This window comes from Palaemon carinicauda, chromosome 2, assembly GCF_036898095.1.
Source record: "Palaemon carinicauda isolate YSFRI2023 chromosome 2, ASM3689809v2, whole genome shotgun sequence".
Classification (NCBI taxonomy): Eukaryota; Metazoa; Arthropoda; class Malacostraca; order Decapoda; family Palaemonidae; genus Palaemon; species Palaemon carinicauda.
In genome coordinates this window covers 188,011,247-188,035,200 of record NC_090726.1, presented here as the reverse complement: position 1 = coordinate 188,035,200, position 23,954 = coordinate 188,011,247, and the positions used below count along the sequence as shown (strand labels likewise).

The window sequence follows — 23,954 nt, the reverse complement described above, 5'->3', positions numbered from 1 at the left end:
CCAGAAAACCAACAATTATCACTTCTTTTGTTAAGTGCACATTGATTTGCTTTAGCTCAAAAGGAAATGAGAAATAATTTATGATGGATGTCAGGCTATCAGAGTTTTTTCCTTAAAATACCTGCTTAGACATGATGGTTAAGAAGGAAATCTTTAAACTAATACTAAGACTCCAAAATACCCTTTGTTTAAGCTCTCAGGAATTAAGATAATTAGTTTTGATGAAGCAGTCGATACTGTGCGCATCAGCAGAGATGCTCTTTTTAATCGTGATCACCTAATACAGTGCCTCATTTCCATAAGTGTCAGAACATTCAGCTGGCATATACAGCCTGCAGGGATCACACCTATTTATAATTTTTATTGCACAATAGATGCCATAGGTTCTGCATTTTAGGCAGCTAAATGTGAACTAAAATTTTTCAACAAATATTGTGTCAATTAACAATGTGAAACTAATATAAAATGATGAACTATCACTTCATGGTGAAATGAGTGTATTAATTTTGAGACATAAAATTAACAATAACTAGTGGGTGCTTCTAAAGGTTGAAGTAACAGTTGTATTTATTTTGAAATTTTCAAGTTTAAAAACAATGAGTTTTCAAGATTATTATTATGAAAAAATATGAATTTTAGGAGACTGCACTACATTTAAGAAATGAAACCTGTAATGATAATTCATATTTAGTAATTTTATGGTACCAGTAATGGCACTATTCAGGGTTTTTTCCTTAATGCAATGAAATGGTTTTCTGTTTAAAACCCTTTAACTTAAGTGACTGCAGATTTAAGATTAAAATCTATTCAGTATAAGAATGAGGTATCCAGGTCAACTTGCTTACCTCCTTGTAGTATGCACGGACGACCGGTAGAAAATATACTTGAGGAGATACAACGATAAGAAACAACACACATTCCCAAACTAAATTTATGTTCATAATGTTTCCCTGATTTAACACAGAAAGGCGAGCTGACATTGGCATTCCACAGCTGAATATGATTAGTCCAATCACTTGGCCTACCATGTATGGTATCATTAAACTCGGCTTGTTCTGAAAAGAGAAATACTGTAGATAGTAAAAATGTTTAGATAATTAATATGTTGTAGATATATTCAAGTAGTAAAAGCTGATAACTCTTATAATAGTACTGGTTGCACTCTGACCTAGTCTGGACAATTTCATACCATGAATACTATAGAAAGTAGCAGTGAAAATGTGAGTTAAAGGAAGATCAAATGGAGAATTTTACTCGAGATCAGCCAATATGACATATATCCCCAACTTCATGTACAGTATATTACTTATGCATAAATTTAAAAGTACTTGAATATCATTATTACTAGAATTCTAAGTACTCTAGGTTAATGAAATTACAAAGTCACATCTTTCCATCATACAGCTCTACCAAATGATTTGTTCATCCGCGAGAGGCTGAATAGAGAAATTAAACTATGAAAGAAGCATGGACGTGTGTAATAAAGCACTAACTTATGAAGGGTATTCTTCTTAATGTTGTAAAGTTTATCACACAATGGAACTTTGATTGAAATGTGATAATTGTGACTGCAACTAGTAACACTCAAGGTTCAGCTTCAGGGCTAAGCAGTGAAACTCTTAACGACAAAGTAGTTTACCACAACAATTTATTTCATCCTTGCATTCTCTAATAAATAGTTTATCTCAGTGGTGTGGAATGAAATGAGATTATTACAATTGCAATCTGCTAAATCCGAGATTAGAGCTCAGGACTGAGCAATGAAGCAAGTACTGGCAAGCTTTCAACAGCAATAATAGATTTCACCTTTGCCTTTTCATAATTCAATTGAATTGAGGAGAAGCACTTGTGAAGAATATCACATCTAGAAACCATTCATATATCTCTCTTCAATCATTATTATTATTATTATTATTATTACTTGCTAAGCTACAACCCTAGTTCGAAATGCAGGATGCTATAAGGCCAGGGGGTCCAACAGGGAAAATAGCCCAGTGAGCAAAGGAAACAAGGAAATAAGAGAAGTAATTAACAAATAAAATGAAACATTTTAAGAACATTTAACATTAAAATAAATATTTCATATATAAACTTTAAAAAACTTTAACAAGATAAAAGGAATATTGATAAGATAGTATAGTGTACTCTACCCCAAGACGGAGGAAAGTACCCACTGAATAATTACATTACAGCAGTTAACCCCTTGAGCTAAGAAGAATTGTTTGGTAATCTCAGCGTTGACAGGTGTATGAGGACAGAGGAGAGGAGAAAAGATTAGACCAGACTATTCGGTGTATGTGCAGGCAAAGGGAAAATGAACCGCAACCAGAGAGAAGTATCTAATGTAGTACTGTCTTGGCAGTCAAGGGATCCAATAACTCGACAATGTTCGTCAATTTCTATGTTATTGAAGCCTGTTCCCTTATTCCTTTCTCTCTAAACTCCTATTTTTGGGCCCTTCAATGAGGTCTTATTTTGTGGCTGGATTGGCTATTATACCATATCCCTAAAAGAGCTCTTACAGAAGGAAGTATAGCAAGTGTTTGTAATTTGACTGCATTCTAAAGAGACCAGGCAATCTAACCCCAACTCGAAGTCTAAAAAATAAAATGCCCTTTCATCGACGGGACCTCTATATCTGCTTTACAGTCTCTACATGATAACCTTTGCCTGGTTTGCACCATGCAAAACTATTTGCAGAGGTCTAAGTAGTTGGAATGTTGGCTGCATGAGAACACCCAAACCAATAACCCCCTTTCTGTAGGTGCGATCCATTATATTATGACCTCTCATTAAGAAGGTCAATGCTCTCTCCATCCTGAAGACATTAAAAGAGAAAAATAAATATTTCCTCTCTCTCTTTGCAAATATGCTATTTCAAGCTATCTCGAAGGGTTGTTGTGGGCATAAGATATTTAGACTACCTCAAACCGCTTCAAATTGTTCAACATATTTGCTTTGGTCTGGACTTGATTTTGATATCTAGGAGGAGAAGGATGGCAGAGATGGGGATCCTCAATCAGGACCCGTAGTAGATACACAGGAATAGACATCCAAATTGTTGGATTAGCAATTTTTTCCATATATGAAATATTACCTGTTACCTGTCGGTTATACACAACTATTTGTTGTTCTCATCTTGCTTAATAATAGTGATCTATAAGAAATTCATGTGAATTTTGATACTGGATAATAAAAATTTACAACGTGGCATTCGACTACTGACCTACTATGCTGCAAATGTGCACTGCAGGTAAAACATTACTGTGGCATTTGTCTTTAATCCAATTTTCACAGAGTAAAATTGTGTTCAGTTACTGGATTATGTTTAAAATATTTTATTTCGTTTAATATCGGCATTACTGTTAGTTTCTACCTTGATTAGCTTTCTATGTTTTTTTATTCTTTATTCTTTTTTATCTTAGGCTATAAGAAATTACCTCTAAAATGAGAGCAAAACTGTCTTTCAGTTTTCAAATAGAACTTCTCAATATTCCTTTATATTGGTCATCACTAATCATTTTTTTCCATATATATGATGTTACCCCATGGGTTTACCAAATGAAACTTTGCACAGAAAAATAAGAAAATGTCATCTGAAAGAAACAGCCAGCAATCTCAAAGTAAAATAAATTTTATTTTCCTAGATTTTCTTCTGTAGTTTTATTAATCTTAGGCCTATGTTGTTAGCATTTATTATATTTTCTAAATATTGTTGCATTTGTTTTCTGTTATGTTCAACGTTGCTTTTTAATCTGGTGAAAAGTTAAAAAAAATGGATTTTGTCGTAGGAAAAATCTATATTTGGGTGAGATAGTCATGTCGCCCTGATGGAAGGTCCTTTCAACAGCTTCCTACTGTATAATATTTCTGTGAGTGATATTTCAAGAGAATTACTGTCAGGTATCACGGGGTTCTAACCCCGGGAACGACTATCCTAAGATATCGTGTATGATCAGGGACGTATCCGTAGATAACCATAGATATCTGCACCCCAAACAGACTTAACCCAGTCTAGGAATGTAAGGAGGAGGATAGGTGAGGAGCCGTTACATATCCTCTCCCTTCATAGTATTGTCTGTCTCTGAAGAAATCATTCCGCATAGCAGCGTAACTACTGTGAGAAGAGACATCGGGTAGGGACAACGTAATGGGTGGGCCATCAGGACGACATGGCTATCTCACCCAAAAATAGACTTTTCCTACGTCAAAATCCGTTTTTTTGGTAGGAAGCCTCAAAGAGAGAGGTCCCAATACCGAAATGCACTTACAGGATTACTTCGTCAAGGCATAGGTATCACTCTCAACTATATATCCCAGAACAGTTTGGAGGCAGAATTGACAAGCATGATGGTCCGACAAGGAGGTAAGAGGACCAAAGGACCGCCCTCCGCAATTGGAAAATCACCTTAGTCTAGTGTCGGGAACCCTAAGGAACCCAAAACTAAAGGAGGCATCATAGGTGAGGTGTATGGAACCAAAACCCGCCAGGAGATTTAAATCCTATTATGTTCCGGAAGGATAATAATGAGAAGGCACACTAAAGTTAATGCCACTACAGTAATTATAATTATAATAGTAGGGCGTAAAATTAAAAGGGATGTAACAATTCACAGCCTTTTACTAACAAGAATCAGTGCCAAGGTTAACGAGCAACCATCATTAACCGTGTATGGAAAATTTTTTTTACAAAGTAAATGCATCCTGTCCATACCCAGATATAAGGTAACATTAGGGGACAAATACATGACATAAGGAACCATAGGAAAGTTATGACAAGATAAACCTGATCAATAGACACATGATCACGCCTGTACAAAAAGGGGTAATCACCCAAACCAAATGAGATATAGCTTAACTACCATTTAGACAGTTAGGTTGTAGCACTGAAGGAACACACATAGCGTCGGAAATACACATCTGAATCTGAAAAGGAAATAATGAAATGAATTTTTTCCTTTTTACCTTGAAGCAAAAACCAACTGTTTCCTCATTGCTAATAACAAGCTGAAGGAGTGCCCTAGGACGCATTGTGGGCTACGTCGTTGCACCAGGTTTGATAACACTTCCCGCAGCCACCACAAAATTGCGTATCTCCTCCAATTGCTTCATATAATAACTAAAGAAAACCCAAGGGGACTTCCAACTTGTATATGCCTGCAGTCCCTCAAAGAACCACGTCCCTTGGGTCCCCTCTTCATATAAAGTAAGTAATTTTAGCTTTTAACTGATTCAGAGACAAATCAGACCCCACTGTATCTTTTTGAAACAAATGACCACCCTTAAACTGCACTGTTCTTAGTAAATACACTTTTGAACAGTGCATTGGACACATGAAAGGATCACCTGGTAGGGGAACTATTTTCCATAGACCCCAACATTTAAAGGGAAGTTCATTCTTAGCCAGAAAAGTGGGATCAGGGTGTAAATTAACCTCACCATTATCCACAAATTTAATGTGGTCCTCGTCTCTAGAAAGCATCACAATGTCACTAACCTAAGCACTAGAAGCCATCGCAATTAAGATGATGACTCTCTTAGTGAGATCATGAATAGAAGCCTTTTGATTGCCTATGTCCGAAGCAAATTGCAAAACTTTGTCCAAAGACAAAGAGGTAGGCTTCGGTGGAGCCGACAGCCGCAGCCTTGCACAAACCTTTGGAACTTTGTCGAAGAGATCCGAGTTAAAGTCGACATCAAAGGCGCATAGTAAAGGTATAGTGAGGGCCGAATTGTATGACGAAATCGTGGAGGAAGCTAGACCTTAAACGTACAAAGCAAGAATTTTATGACAAAATCGTGGAGGAAGCTAGACCTTAAACGTGCAAAGCAAGCAGGAAACCTAAACAAAATTCCATAGTAATTTACCCTGGATTTTTGTCTTTGACATATTTGACCCATTTCGTCCATGACGTTTCATACTGAGTCATGGTGTTAGACGACTCATAGGTTCTGCAAATACCCCCTTATCACATTGAATTTGGAACTTCTTTCTCAGGGCTAGGGTGAAACAAATCATGAGATGAAGGTTGGTCGATCTCCATGATGAAGCGTAAACAATCTCCTGCTGTTCCTACTGGGACAGAATCGTGTTGGTCACGGCACCAAGTTGGGGTTGAAATCCGTGACGATGGGAAACCAGTTTCTCTTTGGCTACAGAGGAGCCACCAGAGCCGCTGTCCCTTGAAAGATCGAAGCTTGTCCAAAACCTTCACGAGGAGGTTGAACAGTGGAAACAGGTAAATCGTCGTCTAACGATTCCCATCCAGGGACATCGTGTCCATGCCCATTGCTGCTTGATCCACTTTCGGTGCTACCTAATAGGGAAGTATCATGTTGAGACTCGTCACAAACAGATCCACTTGAAGGCCAAGGATTTTTTATCCCTGAAGGTGGGATATTGACAACTGCCAACCTTTCTTCTGAGCCAACGTAAAGACGGCTATCATTACGTGGTTTAATTGAGGAGACCTCGACCCTTGTCTGTTGATGCAATACACTATCACCCTGTTGTCTATGAATGTTCTCCTTCAAGTATAATTTCGTGAGGGGCAAGAGGACTGTCATGTACTCCAGAATATTGATGTGGTATTGTTAAAATTTCTGAGACCAACAGCCTTGCACTTTCTGGGGTGGGTTATGACCCCTTCCCCCAACCATCCAACGAGGCATCCGCACAAAGTGGCACTACCGGAGGAGGAAAGCGCAACAGCACCGTCTGTGAAAGACTTTTGGCAGTGGACCATGGTCCAAGTTGTTTGTGCAGTAAAACCAGAGTCTGATTCTGATGGTCGGGAAGAGCTTTGGGGGCTTTCCTTTCCCAAACTCTGCTTGCATCTTTGAGTCGTACATTGAGGACAGGGTTTGTTCCCGAGGTGAATTGTAAAGATCCTACAACCCACTCTTGGCATCGCCTGGTGATCATCCCCGACTTGATCAGGGACTTGACTGACGTCTCTATTTCCTTCTCTTGGAGAGAGGAATAGATAGGGAGTGAGACTTAAGGTCCCAACGAATCTCCAACCACGAAGTCTTGAGCTGGAGCCAGTCTTGATTTCTTGAAGTTGTTTTGAAATACAAGGGACTGGAGGAACTGAACAACTCTATTGGCTGCTTCCGAGCACTCAGTGCTAAGGGAACTCACACTAGCCAGTCGACCAGGTACGCCTCTACTTGAAGGCCTTTCTCCCGAAGTTGTTTTACGACTACGTCGGTAAACTTCGTGAAAATCCTCGGAGCTATGTTGATCCCAAATGGAATAGCTCTGAATATGTAGCCCTTTCTCTCCGGGCTGAAACCAAGGTAGGGGGAGAAGATGTCGGTAAGATCTATAGAGACAGTGAAAGCCTCCAGGGGTGGTAAGGTCCGTATCTTCGAAATAGTCAACCTCCGGAACCTGTCGCACTGAGTGAACAGGTTTAGACGGGACAAGACGAGAATAGTTTGAGATATGCTCGAAACCTTTTTGGCACGCAAAATAGAGGACCTTGAAATCTCATAGATCTCACGCAGCGGATAACTCTTCTCTTCAGAAGGTCTTATACATACTGTTCCAGATAAGGTGTTTCTGGAAGAATTTCCTGAGCTGTGGTGGCCTTTGTTACCACTTCCAATCAAAGCCATTGGGAGTGACATTCTGTGTTCAAGGTCTGAAGAACCCACAATCCTTGAACAAGGCCAGCCGTCCCCCAAACGGGAGACCTTCATTTTTTGTGTTAAGGACGTGAACCTCTTCCTCCACTGCTGTTTCGAAGTCCACGACCCCTGGATTTGCCTCCTCTGTCAAGACGGCCTCAGGACACGACCATTACTCATACACAGGGTGGAAGGCGGAGGACTGTGACACCACTTGGTAGGGCACAGCGTAGACAGTCTGAGGGATAGCGTCATAAGAAAGAGCAAACGACATCCGATAAGTCATTTTGCGAGACCTCTTGGGTTGTGGGCCTCTCCCAGGGGTGAACTTCCTCTTCAGTGAGATCCCCCACTTCTGGAAAAGGCTCTAAGCTCTGCGACAGCCTTATCCGTAACTTCCTTCACCACCTTCTAAGGAAACAGGTCTTTTCCCCAGATGCTAGAGGTGATGAAACGTTTCAGCTCGTGGCGGATGGTAGCTGTGTCAAGTACATGCTCTTTACAGGCTCGACAGGCCTGAAAAAGAGGCAAAAAGGTCCTTCATAAAGGTGGTGAGATGAGTTTTCGCCAACAAGGAAAGACTAAGGCATCTGAAAAATTCCCGATCATCATCTCCATGAAGCACTACAGAGACTTCGACACTGACAACCATTGTCTCGCCTACGACTCAGCCTTAAGAAGGTGTTCAGGAATCCTGGGCAGCTTCTCATGAAATTGGCGGCCGGCCACATCCTTATCCAGTTTACTCTCAGCAAAAGTAAACTGGACATTGGTCCAGTGGATGGCATCGTGTGGTAAGACAGGTAAGACTGGTGTGTACTCTTCCAAAGCTTGGAGAGGCTTACCCTCACGGATGGCTTTCTCCACTTCCGCGTAGCTCTTTGAGGCAAAGGGGAAGACCACGTTGTCCAGAGCCACTAAGGAGGCCAACTTCTTACCGAAGACGACAAGCTGTATATTGATACACCTTGCCGTCGTCATTGCCGCATGCAATAAGGTAGCTAGGAGGTAAGACCTTATACTTAGTCGACTACTCTTGCTTCTTCAAGGCCTGGATCTCTTCACATGAGGCCTTGAACATCATCATCTGGTATTTTTAAATCCCCTCCATAAAGGCTTTCATGTTAGCCATAAGTACCAGATCCATTGTAGTACCCAAGGTACTCAGGAACCGAGGGGCTCCATGAGCCCAGCAGAAGATGTTGGGAAGAAAAAGGGCCAGGAACAGCCCCCGTCACGGAAGAAGTAATCGTCACCGTAGACCGGGAGGCCGTTGTCATAGTGGGGTCTAAAGTGGTAGACACCACTGAATCCTTGATGAGATCAGACTTACCTCATCCTCTTACCCAGGTGTGAAGGGACCGCAGGAAGCACACGCGGTCGTCATCGAAGGTATCCTTCGAGACCCATCCGGATTGAAGTAGATCCTTATAAACACTGCAATCCTGATGGTCCCAGTATGATACTGGACCTTTCATCCTGCGACACTTTGCATGTGTGCGGCAAGTATCAAGACCACAAGGATGCCTCACAGTCCTGACACAAATATGCACTCAACAATGCATCTCCGTCATAGGCACTGCCTGTAAGGAGAAAAGGGTTTAAACGAGTACTACGTCCTCTAACAGTCACCAAAAGCTAAAAGAAATGGGTTATTAACATTCCCTGTTAACAATTGAGGGAATTGTAATCCCCAAATTGTGTGTAAATGCAATTGGTGAGAAAGGAGGAGATAAAGTACGAAATATCCATTCCCCTATTGAAGAACGTGAGATTAAAAAAATAACCTCCTAAAAGTCCGTTGTTATAGGCCCAAAAACGGGGGAGAGGTGCTCATGGAAAGAACCGTCGCTCCTATATCTCCGCAGAGAAATGGCCAATTAGAAGGCAACGGTACAGGAAAACTTAATAGTTTAAGCAATCGACGGATCGATTAATGAGCAAGAGTCTATAGCAACCCGAGGGCTATAACAACAAGTTGATAACCTCAATTAGAGAAGACCAGGGAGTGGGAACTAGCTTATAGAGTTATCAGCCATCTATCCAGTGCACACCCTCAGAGGGAAATGGACAAATTGGTAGGAAACCAATAACCATATGTAGTGATTATTTCCATGCAGGGGACTAGAAAACCTTTCGTAAAAGGAGTTCTCAGGCCCAACATACATAAAGAAGCTTCAAAAGTTGAAGGAGTAAGGCTTTTATGTTAATCTGTAGTTGAATTCACCTACAGTCAGCAGAGAACCCATCTTAGTTTAGGTAAGACGGTCTCAGATAAAAAGGACAGAAAGGCCCGTGCCCTATATGTACCGGCGTTGCCAGAAGTACCGGCAACGCCAGGGGGAACAGCATTGCCGCCAACATCCTATGTGCCCCAAGGCACTGGTACAGATATCCACTCCCATAGACTAGTACTAACCCCACCGCCAGTGATGGCAATGCCGTCAGGGGCAATAGTGCCCAAGGGCAGTGGAGATAACGGTCAAGGGTTTCCACAGAAAACACCTTGCCAAAGGTGAAGGTAGTGTCGCCAGTGGTGGCACTGCCGTAAACAGCGACGTATCACCGGTACGGGTACTATAGGAGAGTTATAAAGTGTCGAAAGTGGGCGACATAGCCGTTAGGTACTGGCACTGTCAAAGCCATGTACCCCAGATGTACCAGCGTTGCCGGTGCTAGGGGGTAACAGCATTGCTGCCAGCGTCCTATGTGGCTAAAGGCGCTGGCACATTCAACCACTCCCACAGACTAGCACTAGCCCCGCTGCCAGTAACGGCAACACCGTCAGGGGCAAAGGTGCCTAGGGCGGCGGAGACAAACAAGGCTTCCTGCAGAAAACACGATGCCATAGCTGAAGGCAGCGCCGCCAGTGGCAGCACTGCTGCAAGCAGCGACGCATTGCCAGTACAGCTACTATATGATAGTGTGCCAGAAGGTGGCGGCAAAGCCGTTAGGTACCGGCACTGCCGTCAGTCTGATAGCCTACCCCTCAGGGAGAAGCATGCCACAGCTATGTTGAGTGTCAGATCTCAGAAGGAACCAACCCCCACGATCAACAAATGCAAATACACAATAGCATAATGATAAAATTCATGCAATGTCCATCCCAGAGAAGCTAGAATATAAAGAGTGGTGATGGCATGGAGTAGCTATATCCATGCATCAAAAGAGCATTCCTTAACAATCCCCGGAACAGAGGCGACTGCAAGGAAGTCGGGATCAGAAAGAAATCTAGATTCAATCCGAGGGTTAACCCAACAAGGAAGAGTCTCTAGAAAGAGACACTCAAGGCCGCCGCACCCTGAACCACAGGAAAGACTAGAAAGACTCTAGAATAAATGCCAGAGGCTAGGAGGTAACAGCAGTATATGTAAGTCGGCGCACTGACATGTTGAGATCACCCTTCGCAAAGGGGAGCTCCAATGGACTGCGCAGTCCTAGCACGGGAGATCACGAACGTATGCAGAATGGCGGACCAATGGATCGCCAACGACGCTAGGCTAAGCCTAATAGGTTGATGCCGCAGGTCGATCGAGAAATCCCAGAGGCTAGGAAGGAACCGTAAAACATGTAAGTCGGCACACCGACAAGGAGAGATCACCCTTTGCAAAGAGGAACTCAAAAACCTGCACAATCCTAGCATGGAAGATCATGAACGAATGCAGCATGGTGGTCCAATGGAATCGCCGATGAGGGCTAGGCTAATCGCCAACGAGGGTTAGGCTAAGCCTAATAAGTCAATGCCGCAGGTCGATCGAGAAATCCCAGAGGCTAGGAGGGAACGGCAGTACAGGTAAGTCGGCACACCGACAAGGGGAGATCACCCTTCACAAAGGGGGAGCTCCAATGGACTGCACAGTCCTAGCATGTGAGATCATGAACGAATGCAGTATGGTGGACCGACGGATTCGCCAACGAGGGCTAGGTTAAGCCTAATAGGTCGAAAAAAGCGGAAGATCGAAGGCAGGAGGCATAGGGGCTCGGTAAACGAGTATAATTGAGGAAAAAATCCTTTAAGGGAAAAATGGCCGCTGCCAACGAGACCAGTAAGAAAGACCTGATCTCCATCGGCGAACCCGTCTCCGACAAAACTACCACTCTCTAGGCTAGGCTAGCCGGGACCTACACACAAAACTAAAACTTAAACTACATCAATACATAGTAATAGTAAACACAAAACAGAGCCCAAGGCATCGTATTGCTAAAATAAAGCTAGCTAACGTGATACTAGTGAAATAATACTAAGTGAACATGAAATAAAAAGGGCCATCACGTAGTCGACAGGGCACCCAATGGCTAGCCATAAAAAAGATAATTAACCACTCCCCGAGGGGGTCTAAAGCAGTTACAGCTAAATCAAACTGTAAAAGAGGAGGGTAGTCAATTATGACGACAAAAGGGAAACAATCATGCGAGGAATTACTCCAAAAAGTTGAGGAGGGCGCTCTTGACAAAAGAAAGAACGCTTGGGTAAGCTGCGAACAGAAGAATGAGTTCATCAGAAACGGACAATACTATGATGGGAGAGGATATGTAACAGCTCCTCACCTATCCTCTTCCTTAGATTCCTAGACTGGGTTATATATGTTTGGGGTGCAGATATCAATGGTTATCTATGGATACGTCCCTGATTATACACGATATCTTAGGATAGTCGTTCTGGGGGTTACAACCCCGTGATACCTGACGGTAATTCTCTTGTAATATCACTCACAGAAATATACAGTGAGCGGCCGGAAGGACCTTCCATCAGGACGACATGGCTCGAACCTAAAAAAAGGATTAATTGAACTATGAAGTGGACCCCCTACTAATACCAATCCAGCAGTAGGATCTAGATGACTTTAGTTAGTTGAAGTGTTGTCAATACACTTTATTTAATCTATGTAATACTTTAATAAAAAAACAACTTATTTGTCAACAATAAAAAATCATCTTATTTCTCAACCCTCCAAATACCCTTCAGATCAAACCTGTAGCAGTGTGGGTGTGCTAATAAAATACAAATCAATTGAATACACTGATAAATCACCTAATTGGCAAATATAAGCTGCACAAGGACAAAACTTAGATATATATATATATGTGTGTGTGTGTGTGTGTGTATGGGGTCTCCCTACCTAACTTCTCAATCAGAATTTTTTCACTATTTTTATAGTTTTAGGATTTCGTACCTCCTGTATAAATATATTTAAGTGTTCTAATATAAGATTCCTCTATTCCTTGTCTTTGAAGGGCTTTCGTTACTGTTGAAGTTTTGATATAATCAAAAGCTTTCTCATAGTTTGTAAAGGTCATACCATACATAGTGGTTTGTCATATTCTATTGATTTTTCTATTAGCTGGAGAATTATATTGATATAGTCACTTTTTAAATACCCACTTCCAAATCCTGCCTGCTCTCGTTGGTTGATTAAAGTTTAACTGTCTTTCTCTTCGCCCTAATACAATTTTTGTATATATATATATGTATATATATATATATATATATATATATATATATATATATATATATATATATATATATATATATATCTTTTGTACATTCATACACTTATTTTGTGCCAGTGCCCTACTACATTGTCCTAATTTACTCTTCGTACGAAATCTCAAGAAACTTACCTTTTTAACTCCTACCAGAAGAAGAATACTGACTATGATAATTAGTGGACAGAAGACAATACATGCTGCAATGGTGCCCAACACTGGAAAAAAAATGTACCAAAATAAGGATTAGAATGTTGATAAATATGTGCAAAGTGCTTAAATTATAATCTAATCAATTATAAATCAAGATTCTTGTATTAGAATGATGCTAAGGTTCTGGTATTTACCAGAGATATGCTCTCATGATGATGATATGCACTGTATGTCATAATTTTCCACTGTTAATAATGATATTTATATATTATCATTTTTCTTTTTAATATGCATTATTACCTTTCATAGTTCATCAATACAATAACCTTGCTTTATTTTGTATGAAACAAATATCTTGTTAATATAGTTTCAAGTTTTGAGAACATGATTTGCCCTAAAGATTTTTTCCAGGAAAGGCTATATATTAACACGTTTGTTGTGAGCGGATTAAAAACATACTGAAAGTATTAAATTTTCTCTACATCGTTAGTTTTACTTATGATTATTGTACTTGATATTCGTAAAAGAACATAACTCATTGTGGGATAAATACTGCTCATGGATTCTAAGTTGTTCTTTCATATATAGAGAACTATAGCCGCAACGGAGATTCCGGTCGAAATAAGCCCCATCCCCTGATTACGTCATAGCTAATCACGTTATCTCCCGTGTTAACAGCGGTCACAACACATTTTAAGTTAGTGAAGTTTGAAATTTGTAATGGGCTGCATTGTGACCACTGCTAACATGGGAGATAACGTGATTGGCTATTAAGTCATTAGAGGGCGGGGCTTATTTCACCCAGAATCTTTGCAGCAGCTATAGTAATGACGTTGCTTGGGTGGTACCAGTGGTTTTAAGTCTTAACCTTATTGTATTCTTCAGACAACACCTAAGAACAGCTGAAAGCAGTTACTTGTAAATATTGATAATTATAATTATGATATGTTATAAGTCAAACTGAATTGTGTCAACATGTACTAACCAATAGTCGTACAGAGGTCCAATCTATCGTTTTTTATTAAACTGCTATCCATATGTCTAGCATATTCAGTACATTGTGGTTCTATTTGTTCATCGTAGATGATAGCACCTCCAATTGCTGATACCAAACCAATGCCAGAAAAAATATGAAAAGTGCGATAAAAACAGTTTATGTGAGATGCAAATATAAAACTGGGCTTCTTGTAAAAGTTTGCTATGTTGCTGGTCATTCGATTAACAAATTAAAATCCTACAAAAAAATAAATTAGGTATGGTCAGTTCCTGGATGGGTGGCCATCAAGAAAAGCCCGGTATGTAAGACTTTCAACCTCAAACCCACAAATACTTACTGAAAGGAGTCTTAATAACCAATGATGTCACCTTTATTAAGGGAAAACATGCATATGGTGAGGGTAACATCTTAAAAATAAAGGCAGATTGGGAAAAACTAATATATATATATATATATATATATATATATATATATATATATATATATATGTATATATATATATATATGTATGTATATATATATATATATATATATATATATATATATTTATATATATATATATATATATAGTATATTCGTTGATAGTCCACTGTAGAACAAAAGCCTTAGACATGTCCATCCACACGCATCTGTTTATAATGTTTCTATGCCAGTCTATACCCTAAAATTTTCTTAGCTCATCAATCCATCGTATTTTCTTTCTACCCCTGCTTCGTTTGCATTTTAGGGCACATTGTGTTATCCTTCTTGTCCATCTGTCATCTGTCATTCTTCTATATGTCCTGCCCACGTGCATTTCTTTTTCTTGTTAGAATATCCTCAACTTGTCATCTATTTGTAACCATGATGCTCTTTTTCTGTTTCTTGGTGCTATTCCCATCATTATTCTTTCCAATGCTCTTTGGGTTGTAATTATGTTATTAGGCTTTAGTAAGGTTCCAAGTTTCTGATGCATAAGTTAATACTGATAAGCACAAGAAATTACCGAGCATACACTCCTGTAGAATTTCCTGAAAGAAACAAACTTAAAATCCTGAACACCTTTTTTTGGACATGGTGAAAAGAAAAATGAAATACATGTAGATTTTATACTGGTTGAAAATGTTAATTTCGTTAAAGATGTAACAGTTTTAGACAAGTTTAAGTCAAGCAACCATAGAATGGTGAGAAACAATATTTGTGTAGATCTAAGGAAAGAAAAAATAAAGACTAATTTAAGGAAAGAAAATAAACACTCCTGTAATAAGAGAAAACTCTGACGAGTTTAGTTTAGCAATACAAAATAGGCACTCACAGATAGATGATGAAATGGGTGCAAGAAAGAAAGAAATGAATGGTAAATTTGAAGAAAAAAAATCTATTGGAATCAGCACAAGAGATTGGGGGGGGGGAATCCTAAACAAGAGCAAGGAGAACTATCGGAAAACACAAAACAATCGAGTAAAGAAAAGATTGGAGATGAGGGTAAAATCCAAGAGAGATGAAATAACCAATAAACAAATTAAGTCTCATGACATTCATAAACACAAAATTGAGGAAACACTAAAGAAAGAAAACACATCCAGTTAACGAAAAGAAGTGAAACATGGCACCAACAGATATTAGATTTAAAGGATAAAAATGGAAATATCAACAAAAGAGATGTTGCGGTAAAAATTGCAGAGAATTTCTATACAATGCTATACAATAGTCATATAAGAAATAACATTGCTAGTAGAAGTAATAAACCAATAAAAATGTTTAAACACCTGAACCAGTATTAAAAGTAACAGCAGGAAAAGTAAAAAAGCATTAAAAGGTAGGAAAAGTTGCAAGACAGCTGCAGAAGATGCCCTAACAATTGATTTATTAACAGACGAAGGAGATTTCTAGGTAGTAAAACTCGCTGAACTTACACAAAATGTCTGCAAGAATGCTCAATACTTACAGCTCGTCAATCGCTTCAAACTCCTCATTTAGAAAAACAGTCTTGCTCTCCGTCTTTAAGATCTAATCTTAGTCATTTTCGTCTACATTAACAAAGAATGCAAAGTTAGCATGGGTTACTTCGTGAACTTTGACCATAATTTTGCCTATAGATTTCCATAGCCTGAGGCATCTTTTGGCATGTGAAGAGGCTCAGGACTGCAGTCTTGTATTTTATTCTTCACTTTGCATCATAGTGTTCACTTTTCTTGAATATTTGTCACAAAAAACGGTGACATATAAACCTAGATATGCTAGTACTGAAAGAGAGGCCTAAACGATGCTGATGGCCTACAGTCAAGGATAGATTTAAAAAAAAAAAACTCACGAGCCGCTAAACTTGAATATTGCTAGGCAGCTATAGAAATAAGTCCTACCCACCCGTACAATATTCAGTTTAGTTGAATTGTTAATTCGTTGATCACTATCCCTTGTATTCATTTTAGTATATTTTATATCAAATGAATTTCTTATTAAGTAATTTAATTTTATTTAGAGTTCTTTACATTTCTCGTTAAACCCTTTACATATTTTTTTCGAGAATTTTGCCAATTTAAAGATTATAATCAGGGCGTTAATGAATATCAAACTAAAGACAGTATTCAGAAGTAGATAGTTGATATAATACACATGTATGGTTATAAGATGAAAATAAAGAACCCCTGAAGGAGTATATAGTTATTTGTCTGGTTTGAGTGAATTTGGGTAAAGTTACCTGAATAATACTTCATGATTACATTGGTGAATCTTAAAGTGTAGGACGTCAGCTAGGTGTTATGTAAATAGGATGGGGAATGCCCTAATGAGCTTTTAGGTGCTAAGTTAGAATAACGAGGAATGTTTTTACCACAAGGATATAGTTGAGCCAGCTCTTTTTTGGTTGATCCAGCTCTTCTTTGGTTGAGCCAGCTCTTCTTTGGTTGGGCCAGCTCTTCTTTGGCTGAGCCAGCTCTTCTTTGGTTGAGCCAGCGCTTCTTTGGCTGAGCCAGCTCTTCTTTGGTTGAGCCAGCTCTTCTTTGGCTGAGCCAGCTCTTCTTTGGCTGAGCCAGCTCTTCTTTGGTTGAGCCAGCTCTTCTTTGGTTGAGCCAGCTCTTCTTTGGTCGAGCAAGCTCTTCTTTGGTCGAGCAAGCTCTTCTTTGGTTGAGCCAGCTCTTCTTTGGCTAAGCCAGCTCTTCTTTGGTTGAGCAAGCTCTTCTTTGGTCGAGCAAGCTCTTCTTTGTCCGAGCCAGCTCTTCTTTGGCTGAGCCAGCTCTTCTTTGGTTGAGCCAGCTCTTCTTTGGTTGAGCCAGCTCTTCTTTGGTCGAGCAAGCTCTTCTTTGGTCGAGCCATCTCTTCTATGGTTGAGCCAGCTCTTCTTTGGTTGAGCCATCTCTTCTTTGGCTAAGCCAGCTCTTCTTTGGTCGAGCAAGCTCTTCTTTGGTCGAGCAAGCTCTTCTTTGGCTGAGCCAGCTCTTCTTTGGCTGAGCCAGCTCTTCTTTGGTCGAGCCAGCTCTTCTTTGGTCGAGCCAGCTCTTCTTTGGTTGAGCCAGCTCTTCTTTGGTTGAGCCAGCTCTTCTTTGGCTAAGCCAGCTCTTCTTTGGTTGAGCCAGCTCTTCTTTGGTCGAGCAAGCTCTTCTTTGGTCGAGCAAGCTCTTCTTTGGTTGAGCCAGCTCTTCTTTGGTTGAGCCAGCTCTTCTTTGGTTGAGCCATCTCTTCTTTGGCTGAGCCAGCTCTTCTTTGGTTGAGCCAGCTCTTCTTTGGCTGAGCCAGCTCTTCTTTGGTTGAGCCATCTCTTCTTTGGCTGAGCCAGCTCTTCTTTGGTTGAGCCAGCTCTTCTTTGGTTGAGCCAGCTCTTCTTTGGCTGAGCCAGCTCTTCTTTGGTTGAGCCAGCTCTTCTTTGGCTGAGCCAGCTCTTCTTTGGTTGAGCCAGCTCTTCTTTGGCTGAGCCAGCTCTTCTTTGGTTGAGCAAGCTCTTCTTTGGCTGACCCAGCTCTTCTTTGGTTGAGCCAGCTCTTCTTTGGTTGAGCCAGCTCTTCTTTGGTTGAGCCAGCTCTTCTTTGGCTGAGCCAGCTCTTCTTTGGTTGAGCCAGCTCTTCTTTGGCTGAGCCAGCTCTTCTTTGGCTGAGCCAGCTCTTCTTTGGTTGAGCAAGCTCTTCTTTGGTTGAGCCAGCTCTTCTTTGGTTGAGCCAGCTCTTCTTTGGCTGAGTCGGCTATTCATAGTAAACATTAAGAACTGATGCTAAATGTGAGTGACAGTAAGGTGGTGGAATCATTACTGTATTTGGCTAATAGATTTTGATGAAACGGGTTGAAATGAGAAATGGGAAGATGTTACTGTAGCCTACAGCCTGTACTAATGGTAAGATAATTTAACGTAGGTGGAAAAAATAGGTCTAATTGATTTAAGGAACTTTGGTCACATGGATAAGATTGAAGAAAATAGGTCATTATGAAGAATGCAAAATTTCAAAAGATAATGCAATAGACAGACTAGAAACTTGACTAGACAGGGTGAAAGAAGAGTTGGAATAGAAGAGCTTTTGTTTTGAAATTTGAGATCACATGCAAATTAGTGGAGTTTAATGCATATTGTGTATGATCATTGACATGCAATTAAAAAAAAAGCTCTCAAGAGTGCAGACCTCTGCCACGGCAGCTTATTTTGCGAAACCAGCTTGCCTTTCCCAGAATCAATTTAGGCCGTAGGCTTATCTGAAGTCCGTGTGACAACAATGCGCGAGCTTGGGGTTAAGGTTAGGGTTAATTCGGTCGACCTTTTGCTTGACCTTGACCTTTGACCTGGGACTTTAGAAATTGAATTTCTTCCATGTCTCAACATAAAATGTTAATCCCTGAAAGTTCCACTACTGTACGAGTAAAATTGTGACCATAAGTTGTTCAAAAACAAACAAGGGCGAAAACATAACCTCATCCCAACTTCGTTGGCGGAGGTAACAAGATCTATGTAGGCCTACGTGAGGATACTCTATTTGGGACAATAGGACATTGTGTCATAAAGGGCAATACATACCAGCGTTATCGATCCAAGACGCAGTGTCCCAATTTTGAGGGGGGTACAGCAGCAGCAAACTTTGGGCTCGCAACATCCCATCTTGTTAACTGAAATATAAAATTATGTTTTGTAAATTCATGTATTTTAATTCGTTTTACATTCATATAGGGAACTATCATTAATTCAGTAACTTTGGACCATGGACCCATAAAATTATTATATAAATTAGCAAAAGATTAGATTTTTTTGCTGTCATGCCAAATTGGTGTTAGTTACTTTTTAGAATAAAATAAGTTGTAGAAAATAAACATAGCCAAGGTCTATTTTACTCGGTTTCATGACGTTCTTCTGCAACTTATCACGCTAAATGCTTACCAATAGAGTTTAGGATATTGACAAGTACTTACACATATTAAATTTGTCAACCTCTCCAACACTGTGCCGGTTTATTCAAGGTTAATTTGCAGAATTACATAATTCAAAAGTTAAAGGAGTCTGGTTTTAGTTTTAATTTCATTTTCATCTACAGTATGCTTCCTTTCTTCCGTCATGAGGCTCAATACCACACAATATGCTAGAAGTTTATTTCAACTTTGATCAGATTGTAGAATGATCTTCCTAACAGAGTAGATGAATTGGTGAATCTTCAAAAGTTCAAACTTACAGCAAATATTTTTATGTAGAGCAGACTGACATAAGTGTCTTTATAAATTTTGTATGAAAGATGTATTTTAATGTAGTTGCTGTTCTTAAGAGATTTTATAATAATTGTTCGTCACTTCTCTTGTAGTTTATTTCCATATATCGTTTCCTCATTGGGCTATAATTCTCTATTGGAGCCCTTGGCCTTCAAGCATCCTGCTTTATCAACTAGGGTTGTAGCTTAGCTAGTAATAATAATAATAATAATAATAATAATAAAGTGGTTCTCGTCTGAAAGTCAGCGGGGCAAACCCACCCACCCTGGGTGCTGTTCAGCCACAGTAGTAACCTCCCAGTAAACAGCTTAAACTTACGGACCGAGGTTGAATTTAATATGGTATCCATGCGAAGGAAAGACTAACACATTACGAGTGAGTTTGCTCAAAATATAGTATTCTTATATTTATACTAAACATAATTTAGCTTTCAAAGTAATAGTTAAAACAAGAAGCATAAGACATACAGCATGGGGATTTTTTTTTAAACATTTTATTTATGAAATTAAACTTTTTATACAAAATTCTTCAAGGAGATTGTGAAAAACTAATTTATCTGTCATTAGTCACTCTATGAGTAATTCTTGGTCAGTTTTTGTTTCGTTTGAAAAATCCCACAGAATTACCACCAGACAAGAGTTAGGAACAACAGTTCCCAAAGTTATACTTTTGAATAGACTTCAAAAGGTTAATGGAGTCTTCTTTCCATGTTTTCATCGATATCATTGTATTCTTGAACTATTGACTTTTTTTTTTTAAATCCTAAATATTCAATTGAGTAAGGAAGGCAAATTTTTGAGCAGGTTCATGTTAAAATCCACATATTTCTTGGATCACGTTTTCCAACAAAGAAAACATTTCTATCAATTAAAAGTTGTATGGTAATTTAGCACCTCGTGATAAATAAGTGTGTTGTTAAAAGAGCACACACCTGGGTCTGTTTACACTGATAGATAGCCCAGATATGGCATCCCCTATTCCATAACCCTCTCCTACTCATATGGATGACTTATTTCCTTTGGTGGCAAGAAAATGAACTGAAAAATATTCCAACCACTATGAGTGTGGAGGAGGGATGGAATGCTGATACAATTTGTTAAGTAATAAAATGATGCTTAATACTCATCCCAAGGTTTACTGCTGATTCATACATTATCCTGGCGGTATCCCATAACTTTCAATTAAACCTTACTCTACACACAAACATCATCCATAAAGAACACCTTCACCGCCACTGTTCGAACCTTCATCTGTTCAGGAGTGTATCTTACTAACAAAATGGAAAAACAATTGGGAACCAAAACCATTAAAAACGTGTGCACCATCAATACAAATGAAAACACTTCAATTAACCCGGTCAAGTATCAACCCAAAAACACGACAATCTTCTTGATAATAAAGACACTACTTCCTTTAACATTCACTAAGGATACAGAAATTTTAATGGAGTTGAAAACTAAAAGTAGATCATTGCACCAACAGCTACCAGAAGAAAGTTCCACTGTCTTCAAATTCATCGTAGAATTAAAGAAGGTAGCTACTCGTCTATTTTTATTATTATTATTATTATTATTATTATTATTATTATTATTATTATTATAATAGGTAATGTTACTTCATTGCAGTATTTAAAGGCGTTTGCGGTAGCTCAAGTTCACCTGATTACCACACAATTTCCATAACTCTCATATTATCTAAAGTTTTTGAACGTCTTTTGGCCAAACGTCTAAACAGATTTGCTGAAGGTCATCACCTGTTCCTTAGAATGCAATTTGGCTTTCGTAAAGGCATTAGAGCATGCGATGTCCTTCTTACAATCTTACAAGCACCAACAGTTACATGAAGAAAGTTCCATTCTTCAAATAATGTATGGCAAAAACAAAAGTACAACACCGTTAGGTAACTTAGTTGAAGAAGGAGGTAATGTCTTTGTAACGATTTGAAATAAAGGACTAAGAGGAAAATAAAACTTTTGAAGCGGGATTGGAAAAGAGAATTTTCTTCTTAGATGTTTAATATTTATTAGATTCAAGATTTACTAATATGGCTCCATTAGAGTCAATGCCACAGCAAGTAATAAAACTAATAGTGAGACTTGAGAAGAATATTGGAGTATGGTTAGAGAATGTCCACTTCTCTTTAGTAACACAACCGCAGCTTATGTTATGTTGCCAATAAAACTGATAACATCACAGCTAGTCTATATAAACATATATATGTATTCTATCTATCTAGGTATTATATATACACATATACTCATGCATACATGTGTATTATATAAATGTATATGTACACGTGTATGTATATATATACATATATATGTATATATAATGCATATATAGCAATAATACACACACATCTATATATATATATATATATATATATATATATATATATATATATAGATGTGTGTGTGTGTATGTGTGTGTTAGATTTTCACAAAAGGAAATTGCCATAGTGGCGCCAACGATTTTAATGTATGAATGTAATTATATTTAAGAATTTATGGGTTAATTTCGTGTGCTATGACAATGAAAGAATGTCCAACAAATTTTGTGGATTTGAGAAAAAAAGCCCTCAGAAGAATTTTAAATGGCAGGACAGGATTATAAATGAACCTATTAGAGAGATTACTAGAGTGCCATGTGTGAATGAGATTATGTTGAGGGGTAGATGGAGATGGTTTGGGCATGCCCTTTGCACTTCCCAAGAGAGATTAGTTCACCAAACTTTAACTGGGCTCCACTAGGCACCAGAAGAGTTCGAAGACCCAGGCCTATATAACTGAGGACAATGAAGCGTTAAGTAGATGATGCTGAATGGAGAAGTATTGATTTAAAAGCTAAAGATAGAGACGACGGGCGAAATCTAACGGGGCCCTTTGCGTAAATATGCGTAGGAGGAGATGATGATGATGATGAAGCGTGAAGTAGATGATAAATGGCGAAGTATTGATTTAAAAGCTCAAGATAGAGACGACTGGCGAAATCTAACTAGGGCACGTTGCGTCAATATGCGTAGGAGGAGATGATGACGATGGTAATAATAATAATAATAATAATAATAATAATAATAATAATAATGAAACAATTCATATTAATCGCTGAAAAAAACATGATTACTATTCAACCATTGGCAGATATATAGTTTCCTTTCGGAATAGGCAAGAACCACCGGTTTTACCATATCAGCAACATATCCCCAAGCCTCGGGATTTCACATTCATGAGCATTACCCGTTTTCCATATATTTTCACACTTCGACACAACCTCTGCCTTCAGTGGAAAGAGCAAAAGTCTGTTTGACAAGCTTGGGAGGCTTACGAATAAGTCACCAATACATTTGTGTATCTTGCGGCTTGCCATAATCCCTTCCAAATCCTAACTTTCGATGATGACCATTTCTCAAAGCTGGAGAGACTTGACTGTTTTCCTTAATGACAAAATTATTAATTTGATTGATTGATTGATTGATTTAAAGTTTTCTGGCATCCTGAGATCAGTCAATGAGCGCAAGAAAGGAACTTCTCGCCCACAAGAATTGCACTACGGAAAAATTCACGTCGACCAAAGATGCCCTTCTGTAACAGGTCTGACGAGCATTTTACCAGGCAGGAATGGACCAGCAGTACTCAGGATCACTTATTTGGTTCCTTCACCGCCGAAGTTTACTTTGACAAAGGTATCAGGGTCATGTGTACCGCCTTGGATGACAATTGCAGAGATTTCCAAGGCATGTAAAGAGCTAGTGAAGTTCTCCTGCAAAGAGACTGCTTCAGCAGCTGCTTCTTCTTTGTATGCATCTTTTCCCACTTCTATGGGGGGTCGATGTTTCTGGTCAGCTTTCTCCATCTACCTCTAGCAACTGCTTCAGATGTAGCAAAGCAAAGCTGGTTTGCTTTCCTTTCTGCAAGTGTAAATATTCTACACAATAATTCTACTGATGCTTTTCAACCATTTCAGATTTTTTTTTCTGGTATGTGTAGTTATGTTTAAGCACAATTCGTTTAATTTGGTTCAAGGTTTGG

At 39.1% G+C, this 23,954-nt stretch overlaps 2 protein-coding genes across 4 annotated transcripts in view; one reads left to right on the top strand and one right to left on the bottom strand.

The window, feature by feature from the left end:
• The window catches only part of LOC137628728 (uncharacterized), a 597,116-nt gene that overhangs the window by 351,056 nt on the left and 222,106 nt on the right, over positions 1 to 23,954 (top strand). The window lies entirely within an intron of this gene.
• The window catches only part of LOC137628718 (uncharacterized), a 35,216-nt gene that overhangs the window by 6,542 nt on the left and 4,720 nt on the right, over positions 1 to 23,954 (bottom strand). Inside the window, exons 2-4 of the mRNA XM_068359876.1 lie at positions 19,248 to 19,336; positions 13,258 to 13,340; positions 846 to 1,055 (exon numbers count right to left, since the gene is read on the bottom strand). Coding sequence (XP_068215977.1) covers positions 846 to 1,055; positions 13,258 to 13,340; positions 19,248 to 19,323 — 369 coding nt within the window. The 5' untranslated portion in view covers positions 19,324 to 19,336. The remainder of the gene's footprint in view (positions 1 to 845; positions 1,056 to 13,257; positions 13,341 to 19,247; positions 19,337 to 23,954) is intronic.